A 24832-nucleotide genomic window follows, 5' to 3' on the forward strand; every position below is an offset into this window, starting at 1 on the left:
GAACCGGTAAAGCGCAACCACAGGTATCCCAAGCTCCTTGGTAGCTGTGGACATTTTAACATATACCGACTCTGTTGGGCAACACGGGCTGTCTGGTGTCAGTCACACAGGATACGCATACATTTTGTAGTGTTAGTGGCATACTTATAAAACACAGACGTGGCAGTTTGACTGCGTATGGATAAAGTGATGAGCTATATTGACCAACGTGACACCTAGCATCTTGAAATCGGCTCTTCTGGTCCCATTAACAGTTATTAGGTTAACCCTATCTCGGCTATCGTTCTTTCTCATCCGGAAAGGAAACTCACATTTCCCTTTCAAGCAGTGGTGGACCTAGAAGAGGGGCGCGGGGGCCCCGCCCCGCCCCGCCCCGCCCCGCCCCCCCCCCCCCCCCGCTTATTTTGGGTAAAAAAAAAAAAAGAAAGAAATCACAGAAGGACGAAAAGCCGGACGGGCAAGAAAAACAACCCCCTCCCCCCCTTCAATTCAAATGGGGGCCGGACTACTCGTTAACTTCTTTTGTTTCCTTTCTTTTATTTCATAGTAATGGTTCAAATCTGAAAGCAGTTAGGTCTTCCGGAAATGCATCTTAAAAGCTTTGAGAAAAGTGTCAGTAACTGATAATTAAATCTACATGTACATTGTTTCTTAAGTTATTTGCCGAAGTTACATTAGCCTACGTTGCTAACAGTTTCCGAAAATTTCGTCAGGACCACTATATCAATTGTTCTTCTTTATTGTGCTATCTGCCTGTTGAGAAACAGTTTCTTCGCTGTGTTTTTCACGATATTACGAATCTCGCGATATCGCCGGCAGTAGACAAGTGGGTTTAAAGAAGAATTGAGTAATATTAAAAACGAAGAAGCGTTATATGCTACGACAGTGGGTAAGCGTGAATTGTCCACTACCAGCAGAATACCAGCCAATAAATTTGGCGTGAAACAAACAAGGGAAACGATATAGACATAGAAAGCGTTCAAAGCTGACTTCATTACTCAGGCAGCTTGCGTGGATTGATCGTTTTGAATCTGATTGCGGCCATGTATTTGATTTTGATGATAGCGCACTACTTGGTAAATACGAAAATATGCTACCGTTATTAAAATCAATCCAACGGTTTGTAAAATTACAGCTAACAATTCATTATGGCTGGGAAGTTCCATAAAGACAAACGTGTAAAGAGCATTTGAAAGCCACAAGACCACCAAACCAATATTGACTCGCTTCTCTGTAACAAGTTCTTGATATCTTAGGTGAATAGAAAGAGCAAGAAGTCTGTCCACCGCTATAGCGGCAATCATGGAAAACGAAACTCCAAGCAGAAAAAACGTAGGGGCCATGACTAATGTAATAATAACCGGGCAGTAGCTATCAAAGTCATAATTTCCGCTCGCTGCCTTATTTACTGTTACTCCGTACAGTGCAGCTAACACGGGTTGGCTGAACAATCCAACCGCAAGATCGCAGAAAGCAAGACTCAGGAACATCTTTTTTAAAGTTAATGTAACGGACGAGGCTTTCCACAGGGCGCGAATAACAAGAAAAAAAAAGCGCGTTTAAAACACAGATACTTAAATAGGTCATTGGCTTAAATCGAATAACGATAACCAACTCTTCCAACTTTTTACCACAGAATTCAGCGCTGACCATGTTTACCTTCAAGCCTTAACGTTTGTTTTTGACTGAAGTTAGCACAGAGCTCCCTATACGCCGCTTCGTCTTGCTCGTATAGACCTCTCTGTTTTATATTCGTTTGAAGAATCCGAGATTGACATCTCAGTGAAATGTGGTTAAGTGGTTGACCACTTTTAATTAAATCAATCGGGTAACAGAAAACGTTTTAATTAATTTACTTGGGTTGGAGGAAAGTTTTCATTTAAATTTGGGTAATAATTCACTTCTTTTTCGTCAAAAATATCAACTTCAAAAGAGGCCTCTTCAAAGTTTGTTAGAAATTAGTCTAAAGAAAGTACGCGCAATGATTGGTTTAAAATCGTGTTCTTATTATATGACTCTGTCTCACAAGGACTGGGAACTACCAAATTCACGAATTTGATTGGCTGAAGTCGATATTGAAAGCGGTCTAGATTTTGCCATCCAGACCGACATCTAGACCGGTAATGCTTTGCAGAGAAAAAGTTGGAAACTAAAATGCAAAATCATTGACTATTTTCATCTAACAAAAAAAGCCAAAAGGCCTGATGGGAAAAAAAGCAAAGAGGACGAGCAGACTTTGGCAGAATTAAATTCAGATCATCGCCGTTCGCAAACACAATGTCAGTTAGTACAAACCAGTTCCATTAAACAAATTAAATTGGTCTTGTTTGCCCCATATGATAAACATCTTATTAACCGAGCTTAGTCGGTCGGTATGGGAGAATCTTGACCTCAGTCGTGTGTACAGACCTGACTGCGTTCGGTCTGTGCTCACGACCTCGGTCAAGATTCCCCCATACAGACCTTCTGCTCGGTTAATAAGAGCTAACTATAACTCGATAGAAACACAGGTACAGCTTACGTCAACGAGCTGTTGACGAAATGATGGCGCGAGCAAAGAGAATTTTGACGATCAAAGTTAAAGAAGTTGTTTTCATTTTTTCGTCTCAAAATTTTGTGAAACACTCGCCCATCGGCTCGTGTTCCCACAGCATTTCTCGAGAGAAACACGATACATGTTTTCTATTTCTTAAATAGAGTGGTATCTCGGTAATACCTGGGTCGTGGTAAAGGAGTGATCTAATCAAAGATAAGAAACTAACTAAGCATTTTCTTTTGCCAAATAAGTAGCCTGCGAACGCAGACGTATTTCCGGTTGTCGCTTGTCTCCGCCGATAATAACGTCTGCGAACCCGAGCCAGGAAACGATTTCTGTGACGTAGGAATTTTAAGCCAATCACAGTTTAGCTCAAGTAGACCCAGAGCTACTGCGCGAGGTATTCGCTGCGAGGAGCACTTGAGTTTCATTCTATCATGGAATCTGATTGGCCAAAGAGAAACAAAAGTCATCACGTCAGAGAAATCGTTTCCTGGCTCGGGTTCGCAGACGTTATTTTCGGCGGAGACAAGCGACAGCCGGAAATACGTCTGCGTTCGCAGGCTACCAAACAACCGACTTTAATCACGAAATGCTCATATCAACAGGGTATTCTCAAGTGGGTTTCAATTACACACAACACGGGGCACTACCGGAGAAATTTAATTGCATTCGATTTATTGCCTTGATAGCATTACCCAGGAGGAGTTTAATTAAAGCCATAACAATATTTCTTATTGACAGTTTTCACTCCAAGTTAGTATGACCTTTTATATTTAGCAACAAAAGTAATATAAGGAGATAAAAGTTGAAGGGTAGGTGATCGTTGAATACAATGACACGTTCTTTATCATGTTTCTTGGTAAATTGAAAATACGATATGAGTCACACTGATAAGCAGCTTGAAGCATTTCACTTTTATCGATTGCAAATGTTTAAAGTGCCGTAATAGTTCACAATTGTTGGACGAGGTTGAGCAAAATATTGTGATTTGTCAGTGGTGCACAGATCAATTATTTGCCTCAGCCGAATTCTGATAGTTTGCAATAACTGGGTTCAATAGTTGTCTCAACATTCCATCATCAAGTTTGTTTGCATCTTTAAATCACTCTCTGACAGCTCAGGGAAGCGATCTGCCATTTTTCATTTGGGAGCGTGGTTTCAATTACGCATGAGCAGAATATTATTTACACCGCGCAATACACGTTTAGACGGTACTACGCATGAGCAGACCATTATTTGTAGGTAGCTATTTGCAGGTCACGTGGTGGGGAAAGGAAAGGAAGAAAAAAATGCATCGAATGATATTTTAGGTTGCATGCTCGTAGTTAATGACTATCGAAAGCAAATTGAAAGCCAAGACATGTTCAAGTTTAGTCCCAACCTTAATCCGTCATAGCCGATTTACCGATGAGCCAGATCATCCACGTGGGCGTCTCATTGGTCTCTTCCTTAGCTTAATAGGCCCTTAATCATTGTTTCCTTTGACATGGTTTCCTTGTTCTTTCCCTGATTTTGTTTCTAAAGTTATTTGTAGAAAGTTGCATTTCGCCTCTGATTAACACTTGTGCTTACTGACCTTGCATACGGTGGTTACGTCCACAGTTCCAGCGGCAGTCAAAACCGTGCTGTTCTACCAAAACGACACGATAATAAACACTTACTGACTGGCCCCAAGAGAAACAGTGAGTTCTGTTTCCCGTATGGCCAGTCATTAAGTCATTGTGTTATACTTCTCAACTCAGAGACGAAACAAACTGAGAAAAAATATTTGCCTGACGCTGGCTGGCACTGAAATTTGCCACTGTTTCAAGGTGGATGACCCGATCAGGAGCCAGTCGTAAAGTTCAAGTTCTTGTTTCCTTAGGGGGTTATTGAGTTTTGTTCGTCCCGGGGAGTTAGTGAGTTTTGTTCGCCCCAGCGAGTTAGCGAGTTTTGTTCGCACAAGAAAGTTTTGCCCCATAACACGTGAGACGAACAGTGACGTCAGGACAGTACAGTTTTCCCCACCTGCTGAATCCTGATTGGTCAATTCAAAATTCAAGCGCATAAACAGTATATAAGACTGTGCCACTCAATTACCATTAAATATCTTCTTAATGTCTTTTTACACAATATCACGAATCTTGCGAAATCGCCAGCAGTAGACAAGTGGATTTAAAGAAGAATTGAGTAAAATTAAAAACGCAGAACCATTGTATGCTACTAAAGTGGGTAAGAGTGAATTGTCGACTACCAGCAGAATACTAGCCAATAAATTTGGCGTGAAACAAACGAGACAACCGATATAGACATAGAAAGCGTTCAATGCTGACATCTTCACTCTGGTACCTTCCATAGCTTGATCGTTTAGAATTCCTCGCCGGCTTTCATAACCAGTCTCCTCTGCTAACGATACCTTAAATAATAATCAATCTTAAACGAATATTCTTAGTTCACATTTCTTTCATTCAGTTCTCCTTCGTTGAGACAGGATTTGAAGACTGGCTATTTGATACTCGGATGTAGTGATGTGCATATTGTGTTTATGTAGACTTCCTCGGTTTGTTTGTTCAATTCATTCGGTTTGGTGAAAAGGTTATTGGTGTGAATTGTGGCTGTGAAGTTGTCCTCAGTGCCAGAGGTTTTACATGCGTGTTTTCTGGCGTCGCTCACCAAGGATATGCATATTTATGCCATTGCAAAGTTGTCTGACGCCGTCCAAATTAAATGGGAAGCCAGTGTTCAGATGCGGCAGCTTTACTGATGATCCATCACACTAGTTAACCACAAATACAGACAAATGTGACTCTTGGCATTAAATCGGCTCTTTTTGTCAGAAAAATTCTCGTCCTGTTACACAGTTATTAGGTTAAAACTATCTCGCTATCGCTCTTTCTCGGCCAGAAAGGAAATTCACATTTTTTCAAGGGCATGATCAATAGATATAGTCCAGTTTAAATGGGGGGCTACTCGTTCACTTCTTTTGTTTCCTTTTATTTCATATTAATGATTCCAATCCGAAAGACGTTTGGTCTTCTGGAAATGCATCTTAAAAGCTTTGACAGAAGTGTCAGTAACTGATAATTAAATCTAACGAGGTATTTTAACACAAGCTTTAAGATATTTACATTTTTCTTTATCAAAATACTGGAAGCAGACTATACATGTACATTTTTTCATTAAGTTATTTCCCGAAGTTACATTAGGCAACGCTGCTAACAATTTTTGCAAATTTTCGTCAGGCTCACTATATCAATTGTTCTTCCTTATTGTGCCATTTGGTTGTTACGAAACAGTTTCTTCACTGTGTTTTTCACGATATTACGAATCTCGCGATATCGCCAGCAGTAGACAAGTGGATTTAAAGAAGAATTGAGTAATATTAAAAACGCAGAAGCATTGTATGCTACTAAAGTGGGTAAGCGTGAATTGTCCACTACCAGCAGAATACCAGCCAATAAATTTGGCGTGAAACAAACAAGGGAAACGATATAGACATAGAAAGCGTTCAAAGCTGACTTCATTATTCTGGCAGCTTGCGTGGATTGATCATTTTGAATCTGATTGTGGCCATGTATTTGATTTTGATGATAGCGCACTACTTGGTAAATACGAAAATATGCTACCGTTATTAAAATCAATCCAACGGTTTGTAAAATTACAGCTGACAATTCATTATGGCTGGGAAGTTCCATAAAGACAAACGTGTAAAGAGCATTTGAAAGCCACAAGACCACCAAACCAATATTGACTCGCTTCTCTGTAACAAGTTCTTGATATCTTAGGTGAATAGAAAGAGCAAGAAGTCTGTCCACCGCTATAGCGGCAATCATGGAAAACGAAACTCCAAGCAGAAAAAACGTAGGGGCCATGACCAATGTAATAATAACCGGGCAGTAGCTATCAAAGTCATAATTTCCGCTCGCTGCCTTATTTACTATTACTCCGTACAGTACAGCTAACACGGGTTGGCTAAACAATCCAACCGCAAGATCGCAGAAAGCAAGACTCAGGAACATCTTTTTTAAAGTTAATGTAACGGACGAGGCTTTCCACAGGGCGCGAATAACAAGAAGATTTCCAAGTGTTGCCACAACGGAAAAAAGCGCGTTTAAAACACAGATACTTAAATAGGTCATTGGCTTAAATCGAATAACGATAACCAACTCTTCCAATTTTTTACCACAGAATTCAGCGCTGACCATGTTTACCTTCAAGCCTCGAAGATGGTTGTGACTGACGTTAGCGCTCCGTCGTGCTCTATGTACTAAGACTGTTAAAGACCTCAGTCTCTGTTTTGTAATCATTTACAGGATCAGAGATTGACATCTGTAGTCTGGCCAAGTGGTTGACCAATTTTTAATTAATTTAATCGGGTAAGAGGAAAAGTTTTTATTAATTTAACTGGGTATGAGAAAAGAAAACAAAAGAAGTTTTTTTTTTTCAAAATCTGGGTAACAACGCACTTCTTTTTGTTACAAAGATCAATTTCAAAAGAGACCTCTTCAAAGTTAAATAGAATGGAACCTTGTTAATACGACAACCCGTGGGTCATATACTGAAAGGGTGATCTAATCAATGATAAGAAACTAACTAAACTTTTTCCTCGGCCAAAAGAGTGACTTTAATTACAAGATGCTCAAATTAACAAGGTTTTATTAAGGCATGCTTCAACTATAAGCAGCTCAAGGCACTAGGCGGAGAAATTTAATTGCATACGATATATTGCTCATATAGCATTACAGGAAGTGTCTAATTAAAGCCGTCACAATATGCTTTTTATTGACAGTTGTCCCCCAAGTTAATATGACCTTTTATATTCAGCAGGAAAAGTAATATAAGGAGATAAAAATTGAAGGGCAGCTGATCGTTCAATACAATGTCACGTTCTCTATAGTTTTCCTTGGTAAATCGAAAATAAGATCTGAGTCACACTGATAAGCAACTTGAAGCATTTTATTTTTATCGATTGCAAATGTTTTAAACTATAACAGTTTTTACAATTACTGTCTAATTTGTCGCGCGCTGATTGGCTAATTTTTAACATCAATAAGAGTACAGACGGATGAAATGTTAATTTATGCAAGCTTTTAAGTTCAATTTTCAGCTGTCAAACTGTCAATTTCTTAACCAATGAGATTTTATGGACTTTTTTAAGTAGCAAATCAAAAACCGAGAAAAGCTATTGAGAATGTTCACTTATCTTTGTTTACGGCATCTTTTATTCTCGGCATTTGACCATTTTGGGGTCTTGTTATTTTAAAAAAACAAATTGACGTCAGTTTTTTATGCGTCTGTCCTCTTATTGATGATAAATTTCGTCATAACATTGTCAAAGTTTACTGCGTCATGCATGAGGGTGCGCGCTAAGTAATAGCGGAGCTTCGGCGGTCCGAAGGGCCACCAAGCGGAGCCCCATATTCATATAGGAAGGAAAAGCGAACCCATGAATTGATTTTCTCATGGTTATCATGGCTAGCGGTATTGCTCGCGGGCGCGTACGCACGACGGCGGCGAGGGCGACGGCGGAGTTGTCCAAGATGGCGGCCACGCTCCAGCTAATAGGTTGAAAGAGACATTCCGCCTTGGTTTATAACGTCCGTCTTTGATATTGGACATCCATGTTCTAGTCAATTGCTTCCGCGTTTTAATATTACTCAATTGTTTATGACAAAACAAGGTATCACGCGACCATATCGCGTGCTCAAGTTTATAGCACATCGAGTTCACGTGGTTTTTTTGAAGTTGACCGCTGACTAAGAACTTGTTTTCGATTGGATCGCGGGCTCACATCAGATTAACTTGTAAACGGGGCCGGGTTGTTGGGAAGCCAATTAACACTAACCCAGGATTAAAAGTTAACCAAAGTATAAATTTTTCTTATTTACAAATGTTTTTTACTGCTTTTGTTTTGCGTAGTTTTTTTTGGATTATTCAAACTCAAAACAGAAGGGCAAACAATATACAGAAAACCTCACCGCAAAGTTGCAAAACTCAGATCAAAATTCTCGCTTATCCTGGGTTAGCTTAATCGGGCTCTAACAACCCGGTACAGGAACTCCGCTTTTACGCTTGGCTAAATCTATATATTAAAATAGGGAGCTTAAGCAAACCACGACAACGACATCAACGAGAACATCACCAAACAAAAGGTTTAATGAGAAAAACAATAGCTGTGCACGTGCCTTAAAAATCTTTGTACATTTCTTTGCCGTCCTCTACAAAACAAGAACATGAAATGACTAAGTTTTGCGTCATCCAAGGAACGCGAACGACAACGGCTAATTTTTCGTATGTCCATTTGGAACTGAATGCCGTCATTGCATATTTAACCTGAGCGCGGTTTTAGAGCCATCGGCGTACTGAACAGTTCCAAACAATGGCGAATTTCGCTGGTGAAATATGAATAAATTTTTGACCAGGCGTCGTCCTCGGCGTCGCCGTCGACATTACTTGAACTCCCTAATGAACAATGATAGAGCAGATGACCATTGCTATAGCTTTGCCTGGATTTAATGATCTCAGACGTTGGGTGACCCCTATTTTTCTTTTGATGGATCATTTTCTCTACCGATTTTTTACGTTTAGCGAGAAAATGAAGAAAATCTGTCGACTAGAAGTTTGAATTTTTTGCAAAATGCACCATCGAATTCCGTTCTTTTTAGCTTTTTGTTTATCTGTGCGACGGTTTCAAATGCCTCTTGAAGGGTTAAGTTTTGTGAAAACGTTGGTAACATTTGGGATTATCTATGCAAAAGAGCCACTTCTACAAAATATGAGCAAGATCGTTTGCCTCCGTTGACTCACCTTCGATATTTTTAACTATAAACCCCTGTAGACCGTGCTGAATCACGTGCGCCAATTTTTCAAAATCAGGGTAGTTTTCCACATGCTTTATCTCTGAGGGTCCGTTTACATGGTCTCGGTTACCCGAGACAACCCTCCCCCCCAGGTTACCCTAGCCGAGGTAACTTTTCGCTTATTTATTTGCAAAATTCAACCAACCGTTTACAAGAGGATCGCAAATCTGTCTCGGGGGGCGAGACAACTCGGGTGGGTGAGTTGTCTCGCCTCGGCAGGCAGGGTAACCCTGGCAGGCGGGACAACTTTTATTCATATAAACATTTTGGCTCGCCTAACCGGGACAACTCTCGGCCTGGCAAGTGTCACGAAATGCCTAGATTAAGGGTTTAATTTTACCAAAGAAGTGAAAATTAACTCGGCAAAACCAACTGTGATTGAATGACCGAGGGAAACTCAAAGAAAGAGGGATATTTACAGATTAGATCATTTAATAAGGGCTACGAATAATCAGGCAGGGTCAACTTTGACTCGGCCTGCAGGGAAACCGTTTTCACATGTCAACGCTCGATAAAGTTGCCTTACGGGGAGGGTTGTCTCGGGTACCCGAGATCATATAAATGGGGCCTGAAACTAAGACGGTGACCCCTAATTTTTTTGCATTACTCATTATCTTAGTGACTGCCGTAAAAATTTTAAGAAAGCATATTGACTAGAAAATTTTCGCGCGAACGTCCTTACGTCCTAGTCTATATTTACTGATGAGATCATCCACGCGGCCATCCCAATACCCTCATCTTTATTGACACGCCTTGAATCATTGTTTCCTTTGACATGGTTTCCTTCGTTCTTTCCCTATTTTTGTTTCCTAAAGTAATTTGTAGAAAGTTGCATCTTCTAATTAACAGTTTCTGGAAATATTGAGATAATATTTTAATTATTCGTGCTTACTGTGCCACTCAATTCCTATTAAATATCTTCTTCACTGTGTTTTTCACAGTATCACGAATCTCGCGATATCGCCAGCAGTAGACTAGTGGATTTAAAGACGAATTCAGTAAAGCTAAAAATACAGAAGCACTGTATGCTACCAAAGTAGGCATGCTTGAATTGTCAACTACCAGCAGAATACCAGCCAATAAGTTTGGTGTGAAACAAACAAGGGAAACGATATAGACATACAAAGCGTTCAAAGCTGACTTCTTTGCTCTGGCAGCTTGCATTGCTTGACCATTTTGAATCTGATTTTGGCCATGTATTTGATTTTGATGATAGCGCACCACTAGGTAAATACGAAAATATGCTACCGTTACCAAAATCAATCCAACAGTTAGACAAGTTACCGTGACCAAGTCATTGTGGCTGGGAAGGCTCATAAAAGCCAATGTAAGAAGACTATTGTTAAACCATATAACCGTCAAACCGATGGTTACTCGCTTCTCCGTAACAAGTTCTTGATATCTTAGATGTAGAGACACAGCAAGAAGTCTGTCCACAGCGATAGCGGCAATCAAGGAAAACGAAACTCCCAGCAGCAAAAACGTTGGAGCCATTACTACTGTGATAACAGTCGGGCAGAAAAAAGCATAGAGTCCATTCTTTGCCTTATCCTGTAGCACTGCGATGGTGACAGCTAACGTCGGGTGGCTAAACACTCCAACTGCAAGGTCACAGAAAGCGAGGCTTAGGAACAGCTTCTTTAATGTTGCCGTGATCGACGAAGCTTTCCACAAGGCACCAATTACAAGGAGGTTTCCAATGGTTGCCACAAACGAAAACAGGACATTCATCACACAAATACATAAGCTTATGACTGGCTGGAACTGAACAAAGGCAATCAATTCCTGTAGTTTTTTACTGCAGAACTCGGCAACCATGTTTAAACTCAAAAGGGTAAGTTCCACGTTACTCTTAAGCTGACGCTAGGTTGATAAAACTCTGAATAATTACACTTTGCAACAGGCATTCACTGATTATAAAGGTTTCCGCGTAGCAATAGAACGTTGGGCCTTAGTAGCACTGCACTCCGGGTCATGGAAAGCAAACAGTGTGTGTTCTGTCAAAATAAAAGTAAATGCGCACTGCAAAACCTTTCAATTTCAATTTTTTACTTTTCTAAATAAAACATGTATATGAATAAAAACTATAACAATGTCATATTAAATCCTGTGGGTTCTAAACACGTCAGGGAACCGCTATATAAATAATCACAAGCATTAATTATAATACGTTTTCTTCGACGAGCTTTATTGATAGTCAAGTGAATACCTCACGGTCTGGCACAGTAAAATCTTATTATTTCTTAAAATTAATCAAGGAAATGTTAATTAAACTTTTTGATGCCAGTATTGTTAAGAGTTAGAGACTGGTAGGTTTTGATGTTCAACAACAAAGGGAATGAGGGTCTGCCGGGACTGACAGCTAAAAAATGAGCTTAAATTTTAAAGGTGCTTAGTCACAGCATTTTGAGTAATTTTCGGCCACGTACAAAATTACATTTAAATTGAACGAAACCTGAAAAAAATAATTTACCAAGATAGAAAAACTCTTAAGAGATAATATTAAACCATAAAGGAACAAGGATGGAGAAGATTGACACGGATTACAAACGACGAACTTGAAAAATGTAGGCTAAACTTTTCAAAATGCACAAACCGTGACTTAGCAACAACAACAACTTTATTTGCAGCCATACCTAAAATTTGTGTATAAAAAAATAAGTTTGAAATAAAAATGAGTACACGACTGCCCGAAACAACCTTAATGGGCTAATAAGACTGGGCAGCCATCCTTAGTGATCAACGCACTACGGTCAAAAATAAAGTTAGACACTTTCACTAATGGCTGAGATCAGAAACAAATGATCGGGTATACTTTAAGGACGTTAGCGCGAAGATTTTCCGACACTGATTTTTTTTCTGAGACTTTTACCACTGTAAGATTATGAGTTAGTAATGTCAAAAATGTAAAAAAATTGGGGGTCACCAACCTCGTTTTGGAGAGAACATGACCCGAAGAACACCCTAAATCTGAAAAAATCGGGCTTCGTCAGCGAATAAGGCCACAGTGTCGGCTGTAAGCCCAAGAATATTGCAATTAGAACTTTGAGGTGAGATGTTCTCTGCCAAATATTGTTTAAGTGGACCTATTAAGTGAATTTAGTCAACTGGTGAGGTTCCTTAAAGAACAAGTTCGCATTTAGCGACCATAGTTTCACACGCCTTGTAGCCACAAGATGCCAGGATTTGGTGTCCCTTGGACAGAAATCTTGAAACTTTTTAAACTTCCCACATTGATTTTTTTGGTCATTTTTGGACAATGTGGAGATAATTGTAAATAAAATCTGTTTCTGGAACGAAAAATAGGGGTCACCGAACCACCAAGATCGTTAAATCCAGGCAGAGCTATAGCAATGGCCATCTGCCCTACCATTGTTCATTTTATTACTTAGCGCGCGCGCTCATGCATGACGTGGCGTGTGAATTTGCGTGCGCAGTACGGATGCGAGACAGAAACTCGTAACAACTTCTGCCTTTTAACTTATTCCTGCATCGTTCGAAAACGATCTAACAAATGGCGCTGTCGTGCAGCTATTTTAATTACCATGCCCAGTAGAGTTATTTAGACAAGAAAACGCCAATCCACTTCGAAAATTGACTTTAAATCTCCAGTTTTCAAAGTGTATTTGTAACAAACTGTGGGTTACTTCCGAACAAACTACAGAAATAACTGAAGAATGCTTATTAGCACTGATGATCATTTTGTCGTGACGTAGTTATTAATAACCAGTTTTGTTGCAGTGTGTTTAACGATATTACGAATCTCACAATATCTACAGCAATATTGTTGACCTCAAGTCATTTTGAACATAGCCTCTTCCAGGCGTTCAGTTAGTTGGGGCGCAGCGCGACAAACGGCGAGCGAAAAAATAGGGAGAAGAACAGCGAGAGAAGGCGAAAGAATGCCTGTGGGCAAACTTAACAAAAGCTCCTTCCGCCCACTTATAGACCGCCTACAGGGACCCGTAACATGACCGCCGACTTGTGGTTTTCAGCTGTTGTCAACAATATAGAATGCAACTTAGCAACATGTCCCTCGAAAGCCAATACTTAGAGACTTTAAAACATATCTTACAATGGACATGAGCCTGGACAAAGAATAAGCACATGGAAAATTACAAAGGTGTCAAACTCAGCGAAGCGAATTAAGGTCAAGAGACCGAAAAAAGAACCGCAAATGCAGTTTCCGTTCTTGCAGCTTCTTCGTTGATGTGTTCTCAATACCTATTGCCGTTGCTGCAACTCCAATTTTGCTGCAACTTCAATCTTTCCACTTGGTCTTTCATTATGGTCACAAGAGGAGAAACGCCGCGTCACTCGTGGAAAGGTCTCTGAACACCGCCATATCGCATTTCTCATGTGCGTAAGTAACGCTCGAGTGTTAAAAAAGAGCCTGTCAAAATTGACCAATCAGAAGGTATACCAGATCCTGGTATACCGGAACGACCTTTTATTAAGTTTGCCCACAGGCTTTCTTTCACTTCCTCTCGCCGCGCTTTTTCTATTTTTTCGCGCGCCGTTTTTCGCGCTAGGCCACAACTAACGGAACGCCTGGAAGAGGCTATTTTGAACATGACTTTGGCACTCTATCTAATTATAGCAGAACTTTGCAAAGATATGCTGTAGTTATTACAAGAAGTCCTGCAGTTTTAATAGTTACGGCCACCTTCTCATTATGACTTGGAAGTGCTTGAAAAGCAAATGCTGCAAGACCGCTTGTGATCCATAAAAAGGGCCAGAGTAATTCCAACACGTTTTTGTGCAACACGTTCCTTATATCTTAGGTGAAGAAACAAGGCAAGAGGTATTTCCAAAGCGATGGCAGCAGTCGTGATAAAAGAGGCTTCCACAAGGAAATAGGCAGTGTACATGCCAGTTATAAGACAGAAATTAAGAGTGATTTTCTGAGAGTGTCGAGAATCGGAAGACACTCACGAAGAATCGATTTTTCTTTTATTTCGCCAAAACATACCTTTGTGTGAACTTATTCATGGAAAAATAGTTTAAAGTTCCAAAGACTTATTTTACGGCCAAAATTTAAGAAAGTTCGAAATTTGCATATAATGGCGGTTTTCGCGGCTTAAAATGTTCAGAATTTCACGCTTCTTTACGAAAACAGCGGGGGCGTAAAAACAATCCTATGAAAACAAAACTTGGCACAAGTGTTATTTCATTCTTATACTTTAAAATCGTGTAATAAGTTTCTCGAAGTTTTGTTTGTAGCTTTGTAACGAAGGGTATTTGTACAGCCGCCATTTGTGTCTCTCGGCAAGGAAGAAATAAAGGCCAACTGTAACTAGTATAAATGGCCTCTGGTATATATCATTTGGTCAAAATATCTACATTTTAGGAAACCTTGGTTATTGTTTTTTTCACCCGAAAAGGTATAGCTCTGGGAATTAAAATGTTCTCCGTCAGTAAAATAAAATGTTACGGCATGTAAGCGAGTTCAAATTTATACAAATCACAAGGTGATTCTTTGGAAGTCAACGGTTTAAAACAGGAAACAACGACTCACCGTTACTTACGTTCCTTCTGCTGCTATGCAAACGATTTTAACTTCCCAGTGTCCTTGTGAGCTGTTCTGTAAAATATTTCCAGTAAAACAGCGAGCATAAACGGCCATAAAATTCGACAAGGTCGACAATGTTTATATTTAAGATGAGACACTGAGTGGCACACACAGTCCTGGTTGTTTTCATCGTCTTGCTCAGTCGAGAGTCCTTTAAAAATATGATAGAATATTCGCTTCAAACCGAAGCAAATTAGTTTCTCATAACCATATGCCTCATGTCGACTCATGAGTAAATAACTCAGTACCCGTACAGTGAATAAACAACTCGACTGACCTCTGAGGTCAGGAGGTCACCTGATATGTCATTATGTTACTTTTCCCCGGTTTCACATTACACGCGTAACGCCGTATTGAACATTATCGTATTTAGTTGAATTACGGTATTCAAAATCTCTGACGACATTTCGATTTAAAAAGAAAATTGAAAAAGCAACATTTTGACATAATTGTTAGCTTCTAACATATCGTTCATAGATGCGTGATACCCTGACATAATTTCAACACTGGATTGATCCCTCTGATGTCGACGTGATTCATAGTTTTCCGCTTTTTAACATTTGGCACACATCTAAACGTGCGCAAAGATAAATACTCAAAAATAAGAAACCGTTTATCTGCAGGAAAAGCTGGACCGCCGAAGATAATAATGTTTTAAATTCTACATATTATTTATTCGAGTAACGCAAGCTACTTGCATTCAGTAACGCTTCGTGTCGCTTAGCAAAAGTGACAAACTTACTCTATGAAAATAAAGGCAAAGTAAGGTCAAGTCTGCATGCGAGCCAAGTGGCCCATCAGGCCGGAGCTTATCCCGGTTTCTGTAGCATGAAGCGACTAGGAGTATTTCTACTCCCCACTGGATGGGATGCTAGTCCATCGCAGCGTTACCCCCAGCATTAAGTTCGCCGGTACCCATTTATACAGCTGGGTGGAGAAAGGCACTGTGAGAGTAAAGTGTCTTGCCCAAGAACACAACACAATGTCCCCGGCCAGGGCTCGAACCCGGACCGCTCGATCCGGGGACGAGCGCACTAACCATGAGGCCACCGCGCCTCCCTATGAAAATAAAGGCTTACTTACATTTGTTTCATTCTTTTATTTTTCTAATCTGAAATTATGTTATATAGGCTTAAGATTTTCTTTCCAAATTAACCGTTCAATTTCCTATTCCGGCCATATTTGAAGACATTCCTTCTCATTTGATTACTGTAGAACTTTACTATCACATATCTTGCGGAGGTTCAATATTTGCCTGTGTCGTTGAAGGCGTCAAAAAAGTGTCAGACATTTATTACTTACTTGTTGAAGTTGTACTCTTAATAGTTTTAAGTTGCGCTTGTTAATGCAAATCAAACATGTTCACTTCCTTATAAAGTTATTGCGATATCTGTCAAGAGCAGCATGACATTTTGTGTGAAAAATTAAACAAACATTTAACACATGATCCTCAGTTACAGCAGCACAGAGTTAATCCGTTTTAATGGTAATATGGCTTTTTTAAGTATGTCCAGGTAGATTCGTTTAAGGCGAACAGGCTTGGGTGGCACTTCTAATTCCCTTTTTCCGTTCCTACTTTCTCTTCTCCAATATATACCTGTTCGCAGGCTAGTGCCTCTCAATACAATTCATGCAGATTGCATTCTACTTTCGGGAGTATTAGCCGTCACGATCGACTTTTGAAATTACTTTTCTTGGGAGTGGGGTGGGGGTGGATTAGCGCTACTTCTAAAACCTAATCATAACAGCAAAATTGAGCGTCATAAGCGACTGAAATGACTAAAACACAGAAACAAAGGCTGTTCCGTTTTAGTTAGCAAAGGCTGGTGATGTACGAACAGCGAGAGCAAAGCTTATTTTTTTCGCGTGAGATTTGCGTATTCAGCTCGTTCCTTCCGTGCCTCTAAATAACACATTCACTGCCAAGGGCATTATTCATCTCCACTTATTAGTCCGTGTAACTGACGATTTCTGGAGATCTGACCCGGATAGTCACTGCTTTAAAAACCACACGCGGTGGTGCTATCCAGTAAGATCGTTTGCCTCCTTTGACTCACATTCGATATTTTTAACCATAAACCCCTGTAGACCATGCTGAATTTTCAAAATCAGGTCGTTTTCTACAGGCTTTATCTCCGAAACGAAAGTCGGTGAGCCCCATTTCTTTCTTTCTTTCTTTCTTTCTTTTTTTGCATTTCTGGCGCAAGTAACTCATTATCTGACTGCCGTAAAAATTAAGAAAAAATCTATCGACTGGAAAATTTTCGCGCGAGCGTCCTCAAATAGGGCGTTACGCGTGTAATGTGAAACCGGGGAAAAGTAACATAATGACAGTCGAGTGGTTAATTCAATGTACGGGGACTGAGTTATTTACTCATGAGTCGACATGAGGCATATGGTTATGAGAAACTAATTTGCTTCGGTTTGAAGCGAATATTCTATCATATTTTTAAAGGACTCTCGACTGAGCAAGACGATGAAAACAGCCAGGACTGTGTGTGCCACTCAGTGTCTCATCTTAAATATAAACATTGTCGACCTTGTCGAATTTTATGGCCGTTTATGCTCGCTGTTTTACTGGAAATATTTTACAGAACAGCTCACAAGGACACTGGGAAGTTAAAATCGTTTGTATAGCAGCAGAAGGAACGTAAGTAACGGTGAGTCGTTGTTTCCTGTTTTAAACCGTTGACTTCCAAAGAATCACCTTGTGATTTGTATAAATTTGAACTCGCTAACATGCCGTAACATTTTATTTTACTGACGGAGAACATTTTAATTCCCAGAGCTATACCTTTTCGGGTGAAAAAAACAATAACCAAGGTTTCCTAAAATGTAGATATTTTGACCAAATGATATATACCAGAGGCCATTTATACTAGTCAAAGTTGGCCTTTATTTGTTCCTTGCCAAGAGACATATATGGCGGCTGTACAAAATAACCTTCGTTACAAAGCTTCAAACAAAACTTCAAGAAACTTATTACACGATTTTATAGTATAAGAATGAAATAATATTTGTGCCAAGTTTTGTTTTCATAGGATTGTTTTTACGCCCCCGCTGTTTTCGTAAAGAAGCGTGAAATTCTGAACATTTTAAGCCGCGAAAACCGCCATTATATGCAAATTTCGAACTTTCTCAAATTTTGGCCGTAAAATAAATCGTTGGAACTTTAAACTATTTTTCCACGAATAAGTTCACCCAAAGGTATGTTTTGGCGAAATAAAAGAAAAATCGATTTTTCGTGAGTGTCTTCCGATTCTCGACACTCTCAGAAAATCACTCTTAAACGTTCAAAGTCTTGGTTGTTATTCTTGATCATTCTCAGAACGACTGCTAGAATTACAGCTGACATTGGTTGAATAAACAATCCATTCTCGGGTCTGAGAAAGCAAGATTGAGAAGCGGGTTGAGAATTGATGAGGCTTTCCACAGGGCATGAATAACAAGAACTCAACAATTGTCGAGTGAGATAAAAGCATGAATTCGAAGTCGTCGAAACGTCATGTTGCTTTACTTTCGTTAATTTTCCTGCTTAAAAGCAAGTTAAAAACGTAAAATGGGTAAGATTAAAGGTGGCTGCGATTGAACGATTGCATTCAATTCGTCTAATTTCTTGGAGCAGAAATTAGCTCCATGCATGCTTAGTCCTAGGGAGAAAAAATTCAGCGCTGATTTTGGTTTACACTCGGATCTGTTGTTTGTTGCTGAGCCAAACTTGCCTTCGTGAGAATTACAAATCTTTGTTTTATACTGTATGTGTCATTTCCATAATAGTTGGGAGGTAAAATCAGGCCTAGTGATTGGCCACTTTCATGTTCTGCATGGAGTAGCAAGGGCTGGTATAATAAACAAACAAACCATGTTGCTTATCTTGCCGCATCAAGCAGCTGCAAGTAGGGGTTATTAACCAAACGTGAGGTCACGATATTTAGGTATTAACCAAGCGCAAGGACCATAGTGGGAAAATATCTGCTCGAGGTATTTACAGAACAGACCGAGCGCAGCAAGTTCCGCACCAAACAAGACCAAGAGCCCGTAGCCTTGGTTCCGTGTTAGTTAATTGTCCTATTGACAAAAAAACAAATCAGCTTTCTCAGCCAAAACCCCAAATATAGTTTGATGCCCGTCCTACTTACACCACGCGATGTGCTTTGTCCAATGAAAGTGCACGGAATTTAATCCATTGGTTCTATGAGATGCAGATATATTGGTAACCACGTTACGAAAAGATAGCAGGTTTGCGTAGCCTTGACTAAAACTCTGTAGCCCTGTGCCAAAAAATAGGCTTCACCACACTGGGGCTCACTTGTCCCAATGTGAAAGCGACGTTCGTGATTTCCTTCATGACAATCTTCAAGTGCCAAATATCACGTGACGTATATTTTGGTTACAAAAGGTAAAAAAAAAACTCAAAAAATTTAATTTGTATTTTATCGGCCAGAAAAACACATTTTATCAAAATGCCGTTTGATTGACGTTTTTTTTCTCTTCTTTAAGTAAATGAATTGGCTTGTGCATTCACTGGCAGTGTTTTTGTTTCGCCAATTCAGCCCGCTGTAGTTGTGGGAAATGACATACTGACGACTCTTTGCTTCCTTGAAAAGGTATAAGCCTATTCAAATCCCAGCGATCAACTTGAATCGATAGTCAGAACAAAACTCTAACAACAAACATTTCAGTTTTTAATTAAACCAATCGTCCGCGTACAAACAAAAACTGTGTGCACAGGTGTAGGAGTGTTTTCTTTTAATTCGATTCTCGCTTCTTTTGTGAGGGTTTTCTTCAGTGGAGGGAGTTTCTCGTGGATCTTTGTGTTGTGTCAGAGATCTGTAAACGTTCCGGATTTTGTTGTCCGACGCCCTTTTACGAGCGGTCACGATGCACCTGAGGAAAAAATAAGGCAGGCGCATTAGCAAAAATCAGCCTTGCAAGCGTTTGCTTACTTTTATCACTCTCTGCTAAAAGAAAAGACTCTAGAAATATTTTAGTTTATTTTACTGTGTTTGGTTCAATCCATTTTAAAACCACGGAAAGAATTTGAAATGAGAAGTTGGGATAAATTCTTCTTTGCAAACAATAACAAATTAGTTTACGATATCGTAAACAAATCATTCACTTCAGTAAACAAGGACATATCCACATTGCATAATTTATGTTTTATTCATTTCAAACCTATAACAGAGGGGAGGTATATAAGCGACGAAATACTTTTTTTAACTTTTTAGATTGCCATATACAGTTATTTCGTGGAGCGTCAAATTTACCGTATGGCCATCCAAATCTGCAACACACGTTTGAAAGAACTTGTCAAACTGGCCGAACTTGAGAACCGTTTTCTCTTGTCTCTTTGTGTGTCGAACTTTGTATTTTGCATTGTGGCTATTCTCGGAAATCTCCTTGTTATTCGTGCCTTGTGGAAAGCATCAATGATGTCCACAACTCTAAAGGCGATGTTCCTGAGTCTGGCATTCTCTGATCTTGCTGTGGGATTATTTGTTCAACCAATGCATGGTGTTTTCATCGCAGTGATACTGGACAAGGCTGCGAGCGGAAACTATAACGTAGACTTCCTTTGCCCCACTTTCGTAACAATGTACTTGTCGTCTGCGTACTTTTTCACAGTGGCATCATTCTTGTCTATAGTCACCATTGCCGTCGATAGACTCCTAGCCGTTTCTCTGCATCTACGTTACAACGAGTTCGTGACAACCAAGAGTGTTGTGATCGTCTTGGTGGTTTGTTGGTTAACCAGTGGTCTTATTACAACAGTTTATATTGCTCTTCCAAACTACAACGACATCGTAGCCGTGGTTTTAGAAGTCGCGGGTCTTCTAGTCACTAGTGTTGCATACTTTCGGATTTATAAAGTAGCGCGTTATCACCAAAACAAAATACATAACCAATTTCAGGTGACGAACGACTTGGAAACAATGAGAGTGGTACGAGCTAAGAGATCAGCTTATAACGCCTTTTTCGTGTATGCTGTCTTCCTCGTTTGTTATATGCCGAATATATTTTGTGGAATACTGTTGGTAGCTTCGAATTTTAGTATGACGTTCATAACGGCCTTCTATGTAACAATTTTTCTCATTTACCTGAACTCATCGGTAAATCTTCTGGTTTATTGCTGGCGATATCGAGAGATTCGTGAAATTGTGAAAAAGACCATAATGAAGATTTTTAGAGTGAATGCTGAAAACATAACGACCGACTTGAGAACACGGAATTCGAGGTTGGAGATCGAGCTTACACATACATGAACAAGTGTTGAACTGAAAGTGAATGACTTAAATCATGGCCAAAGTGGTAGAATGTAGTGTATTGCTGGCCCCATTCAAATGAATGCGTCGATTTAATGAGTACATAGAAACATAAGAAAGGCGAGAACGACCAGTTTCGGTGTTAAACTACAATTTCCAAACGTATATGCACTGTATAATATTTAAGGAGTATGTTTTCAAGACAGGTTCATCAAAGGGGTTGAGGTGGGGTGAAGGGAAAGCTCTGTGTGTATTTTTTCCTAGATTTTAATAGCAAAAAAATGAAATAGAGAAGAAGAATTTCCAGCCTTTCGTGTCTGTAAGTCTTCTAATTTAACCCAGAAGCAACCTTTTGAGCCTCCTCCAATGTATGATGCAGCACTGGTTTGCATCTAGCCACTGAGTTGTATTGACAGAAAACTCATTATCTGGCACCTCAAAGGCCCTGGAGGACAGGATTTTGATGTACTTCTAACCAGCCCAATATTGAACTGCTTGCACTGATCAGATATGACTCTTTCTTCCTGGATTTCTAAATCTCCGTAAAACGAACCGAGTTTTAAGACACTTAAATAGGAGAAGTATTTCGAAAAATTCAGCTTTTTAATCAATCTAAGTTTACTGTTATAGCTTAGATGAAACGTCGTTTGTTTGCTTTACTCCAGTGGTAAACTAATGGCACAGGAAACAATAGTAGCGGCCCTTGAGTACTTTTCTTTAATGACTTTAGCGATAAAAATAATAATCATCAAAAAATCTTTCAAGAGATTCATGCTCGTTTATATCGTTTTCTAATTAGCGGTTAACTAGCATAAACATCGGGAGCTGAAGCGGAATAATAAATGTTGAAAAAGGCTTAAAAGTGTAAATTGTAAATATTATTTCAATTTGAACATTACCGTATCGTTGTTTTACAGGAAGATCAAAAGAGAGTGCGCTTATGTAATCTCCGTACTCATTTAAATCACTTCCTGATAAACGGTCGAACACGATTCATGTACGTAAGCATTGAGAGATGAACCGAGGAATCTGTAACGAACATCGAGTAACGATCCCGCAAAATTATGAAATTTAAATAATGCTTTATTTTTAAACCCAGCGAACAAATAATGGTTCAATGAATAATAAATGAATATTTGCTGTGCAATAGAACTTGAGGCAAAATACTAGAATCAGGGGTCGTGGAGAAAGTACTGGTCCTGATATAGCTCTTTCTAATGCTGGTGTTCTCCTTGTTTTTGCGTACCGAATCATTTCAAACATTTCATCTTCTACCCGCTCTTAACTTGCAGATCCGTCTTAATCTTGAATTATCCATGTCCGACTGTTTTGTTTTGTCCGCCTGCTTCTAAGCATCAAACCCACGTGTTTCTACAGCTGTAGCCACTTCTTACTTCCTTTCGTTTTGTATCGTAAAACTTACATTAGGGAACAAAACTCAAACAAGGCTGAAAACACCAGCTGTAGGCCTCCTCTCTCGTTCACTCTTGTTTACGCCTGGTCGTGAAAGGAGTGACGCGCTCGAGATATCGCCTCCATCAGTAGCTCGTTTAATTTCTTTCGTTTCAAACTCATGAGGTATATTGAAATTCACAGCCGAAATCGTATCTCCTTCATCTTAAGTAGCCCCCACCTCCCAGAAAGCGGTAATTAAAACAGCTAAGCGTTTTTTTTTTTTTTTGCCGTAAAACGACTGATGATACATGATGCAGTAAAGACCCTGCATGAAAACCGTGCTATTATTTAAGAACCTGTATACTTCATTACACAAGAACCTGTTGAACCTAAAAGAGTCCTTATTTTTACTGGGTTTGAATCAGGGTTTTAAGGCAGTTTATTATATGGCTAGCTCCGTGAGCGGGCAAGATGAATCAAATCCTGCGCTATGATTGGCTATACCCGAGCGGGCAAGATGGAGCTGTCTTGCCCGCTCGGGACTAACCGCCTTGTCCCGCAAGAAAAATTCCCCCGAAAGCCACATAATAAATGTGGCCAAGCTTGGCCAAGCTTGTTCGGCCAAGATGGCTGGATATTGGCCAAGTTCTTTTTTTTGCGTGTTTATGGACCGAGACGGAGTCGAGGTCCATAAACACGCAAAAAAAAAAAGAACTTGGCCAATATCCAGCCATCTTGGCCGAATAAGCTTGGTCAATAACCCATATGTATTGAGTACCGTGGCCTACCAAAATCTCCATATATTGAATTTCTGTTGAAAATCAAACCATGGCATGCTGGACCACGTGCCCTTTTTTAAAGCATGGATTATAATCAAACACTGGAGACTCCACTACTGTTCAGCTATTAATAAAGTCCGAGCCTGAAAAATGAACGAACATTTGATTTTGAGGCATCATCTCAAACTGGGGTTTATCGCATGAAATGTTTTCGAGAACTAAAGACATATGCGTGCTTTGTGTTGAGTTATGATCTGTACGTCGACAGAAAAAATGCTTTGTTGCAAGGAGATCTTCGTTAAGTAAAAGATCGGAAGATCTTGATCTTTCGTTATTTTCCGGGAGTTCTTCGGGCGATCTTCGTCTACACGACTATGAAATGGTTTGGATTTTATGTTCGAATGATATATACATGAGCCTTTTCCAAGGAAACGTTTTTGGAATCTATTTATAGACAGCGGCTTTACTACCTACTTATCGTGACAATACTCTTTTTTATTACACCTTTCGGTTTAACGAGAGATCGCTGAGCAACAATACGCGAAAAATCTGGATGTTTCTACAAGTCGTTAAGTCTTTTGAAAACGTGACAGGGGAGGATGAAGGGTGAGAGAGCCGGTTTATCACTCATATAGCTCTTATTCTCAAGGTAATCCCTCTCACGTTAGTTTTAGATCAGTACCAGCTTCAAAAAGCCCAGGAGGATCTAAGAATAGCTAATGCTGTGAGGCGAATTTTACTCGCATGGACAGTCCAAATGACTTTGCTTGCGTTTTCAATCTTCTAGGAAAACATTCACGAAGCGAGCTCGTTAACTTAATCCGCGGGAGATTTGGACACCATATCTCAAAATAATTTGCCCATTATGCTATCTTGAACGTGATAAATATAACAAGTATCATGTGATACCAAACTAATAACAAAGTTCAGAGAGTTTTCATAATTATTATAGGGAATTGAGAATCGTTCTCTTCGATCACCCTAGCCTCTCTTGAATAGTGTAGCTCACTCCATGCCATAGTCGAAGATCAGCCGAAGATCAGCCGAAAAAGAAAACCATGATAATTCAAGGTCTTCCGACTTTTACCTAACGAGGACCTCCGAAGATTTCCGAAGAATTTCATAGGCCGTTCAAAATGTTACTGAAAATCACTCGAATATTCTCGAAAATTTCACGAAGCCTTAGAATATCGTGGGTCATCCGGTTGGCAGCTGATCAGTTAGTTAATCTGTCAGCTGGTAACTGACAATCCATTCAGAACCCCCAAGCAGACTCTTTCGTCTTTTGTGCCTTTCTACAAGGGCTTGCTTTGTTACTCCACTTTGAAACAAAGCTTCATCATGCCTAAATGGTAACCATTGAGTGAGGTTTACACAGGTGAACCATCACTCACTTTTATATTTAGTTAAATACACTGAAAGTTCAGGTTTCATTCGATGACGCC

At 39.7% G+C, this 24832-nt stretch overlaps 2 protein-coding genes and 1 pseudogene across 2 annotated transcripts; all 3 read right to left on the reverse strand.

Moving 5' to 3' along the window:
* Positions 1 to 737: 737 nt before the first annotated feature.
* Positions 738 to 1547, reverse strand: LOC145462745 (melanocortin receptor 4-like; annotated as a pseudogene).
* A 4237-nt stretch (positions 1548 to 5784) lies between these two features.
* LOC145462773 (melanocyte-stimulating hormone receptor-like) lies at positions 5785 to 6723 on the reverse strand. Its single transcript, XM_081446364.1, has one exon. The coding sequence runs from the start codon at positions 6721 to 6723 to the stop codon at positions 5785 to 5787; it is 939 nt and encodes a 312-aa protein (XP_081302490.1).
* Positions 6724 to 8837: 2114 nt separating this feature from the next.
* Positions 8838 to 11343, reverse strand: LOC145483987 (adenosine receptor A3-like). The gene has a single exon (XM_081462583.1). It carries the CDS (start codon positions 11194 to 11196, stop codon positions 10279 to 10281), a length of 918 nt encoding a protein of 305 aa, XP_081318709.1. The 5' UTR covers positions 11197 to 11343; the 3' UTR covers positions 8838 to 10278.
* Between the last annotated feature and the right edge of the window lie 13489 nt (positions 11344 to 24832).

Source organism: Orbicella franksi, chromosome 1 (genome assembly GCF_964199315.1).
Source record: "Orbicella franksi chromosome 1, jaOrbFran1.1, whole genome shotgun sequence".
Taxonomy (NCBI): domain Eukaryota; kingdom Metazoa; phylum Cnidaria; class Anthozoa; order Scleractinia; family Merulinidae; genus Orbicella; species Orbicella franksi.

Coding starts and splice junctions, on each gene's coding strand:
- LOC145483987 (XM_081462583.1), bottom strand. CDS start 11,196: ATGGTTGCCGAGTTCTGCAGTAAAAAACTACAGGAATTGATTGCCTTT.
- LOC145462773 (XM_081446364.1), bottom strand. CDS start 6,723: ATGGTCAGCGCTGAATTCTGTGGTAAAAAATTGGAAGAGTTGGTTATC.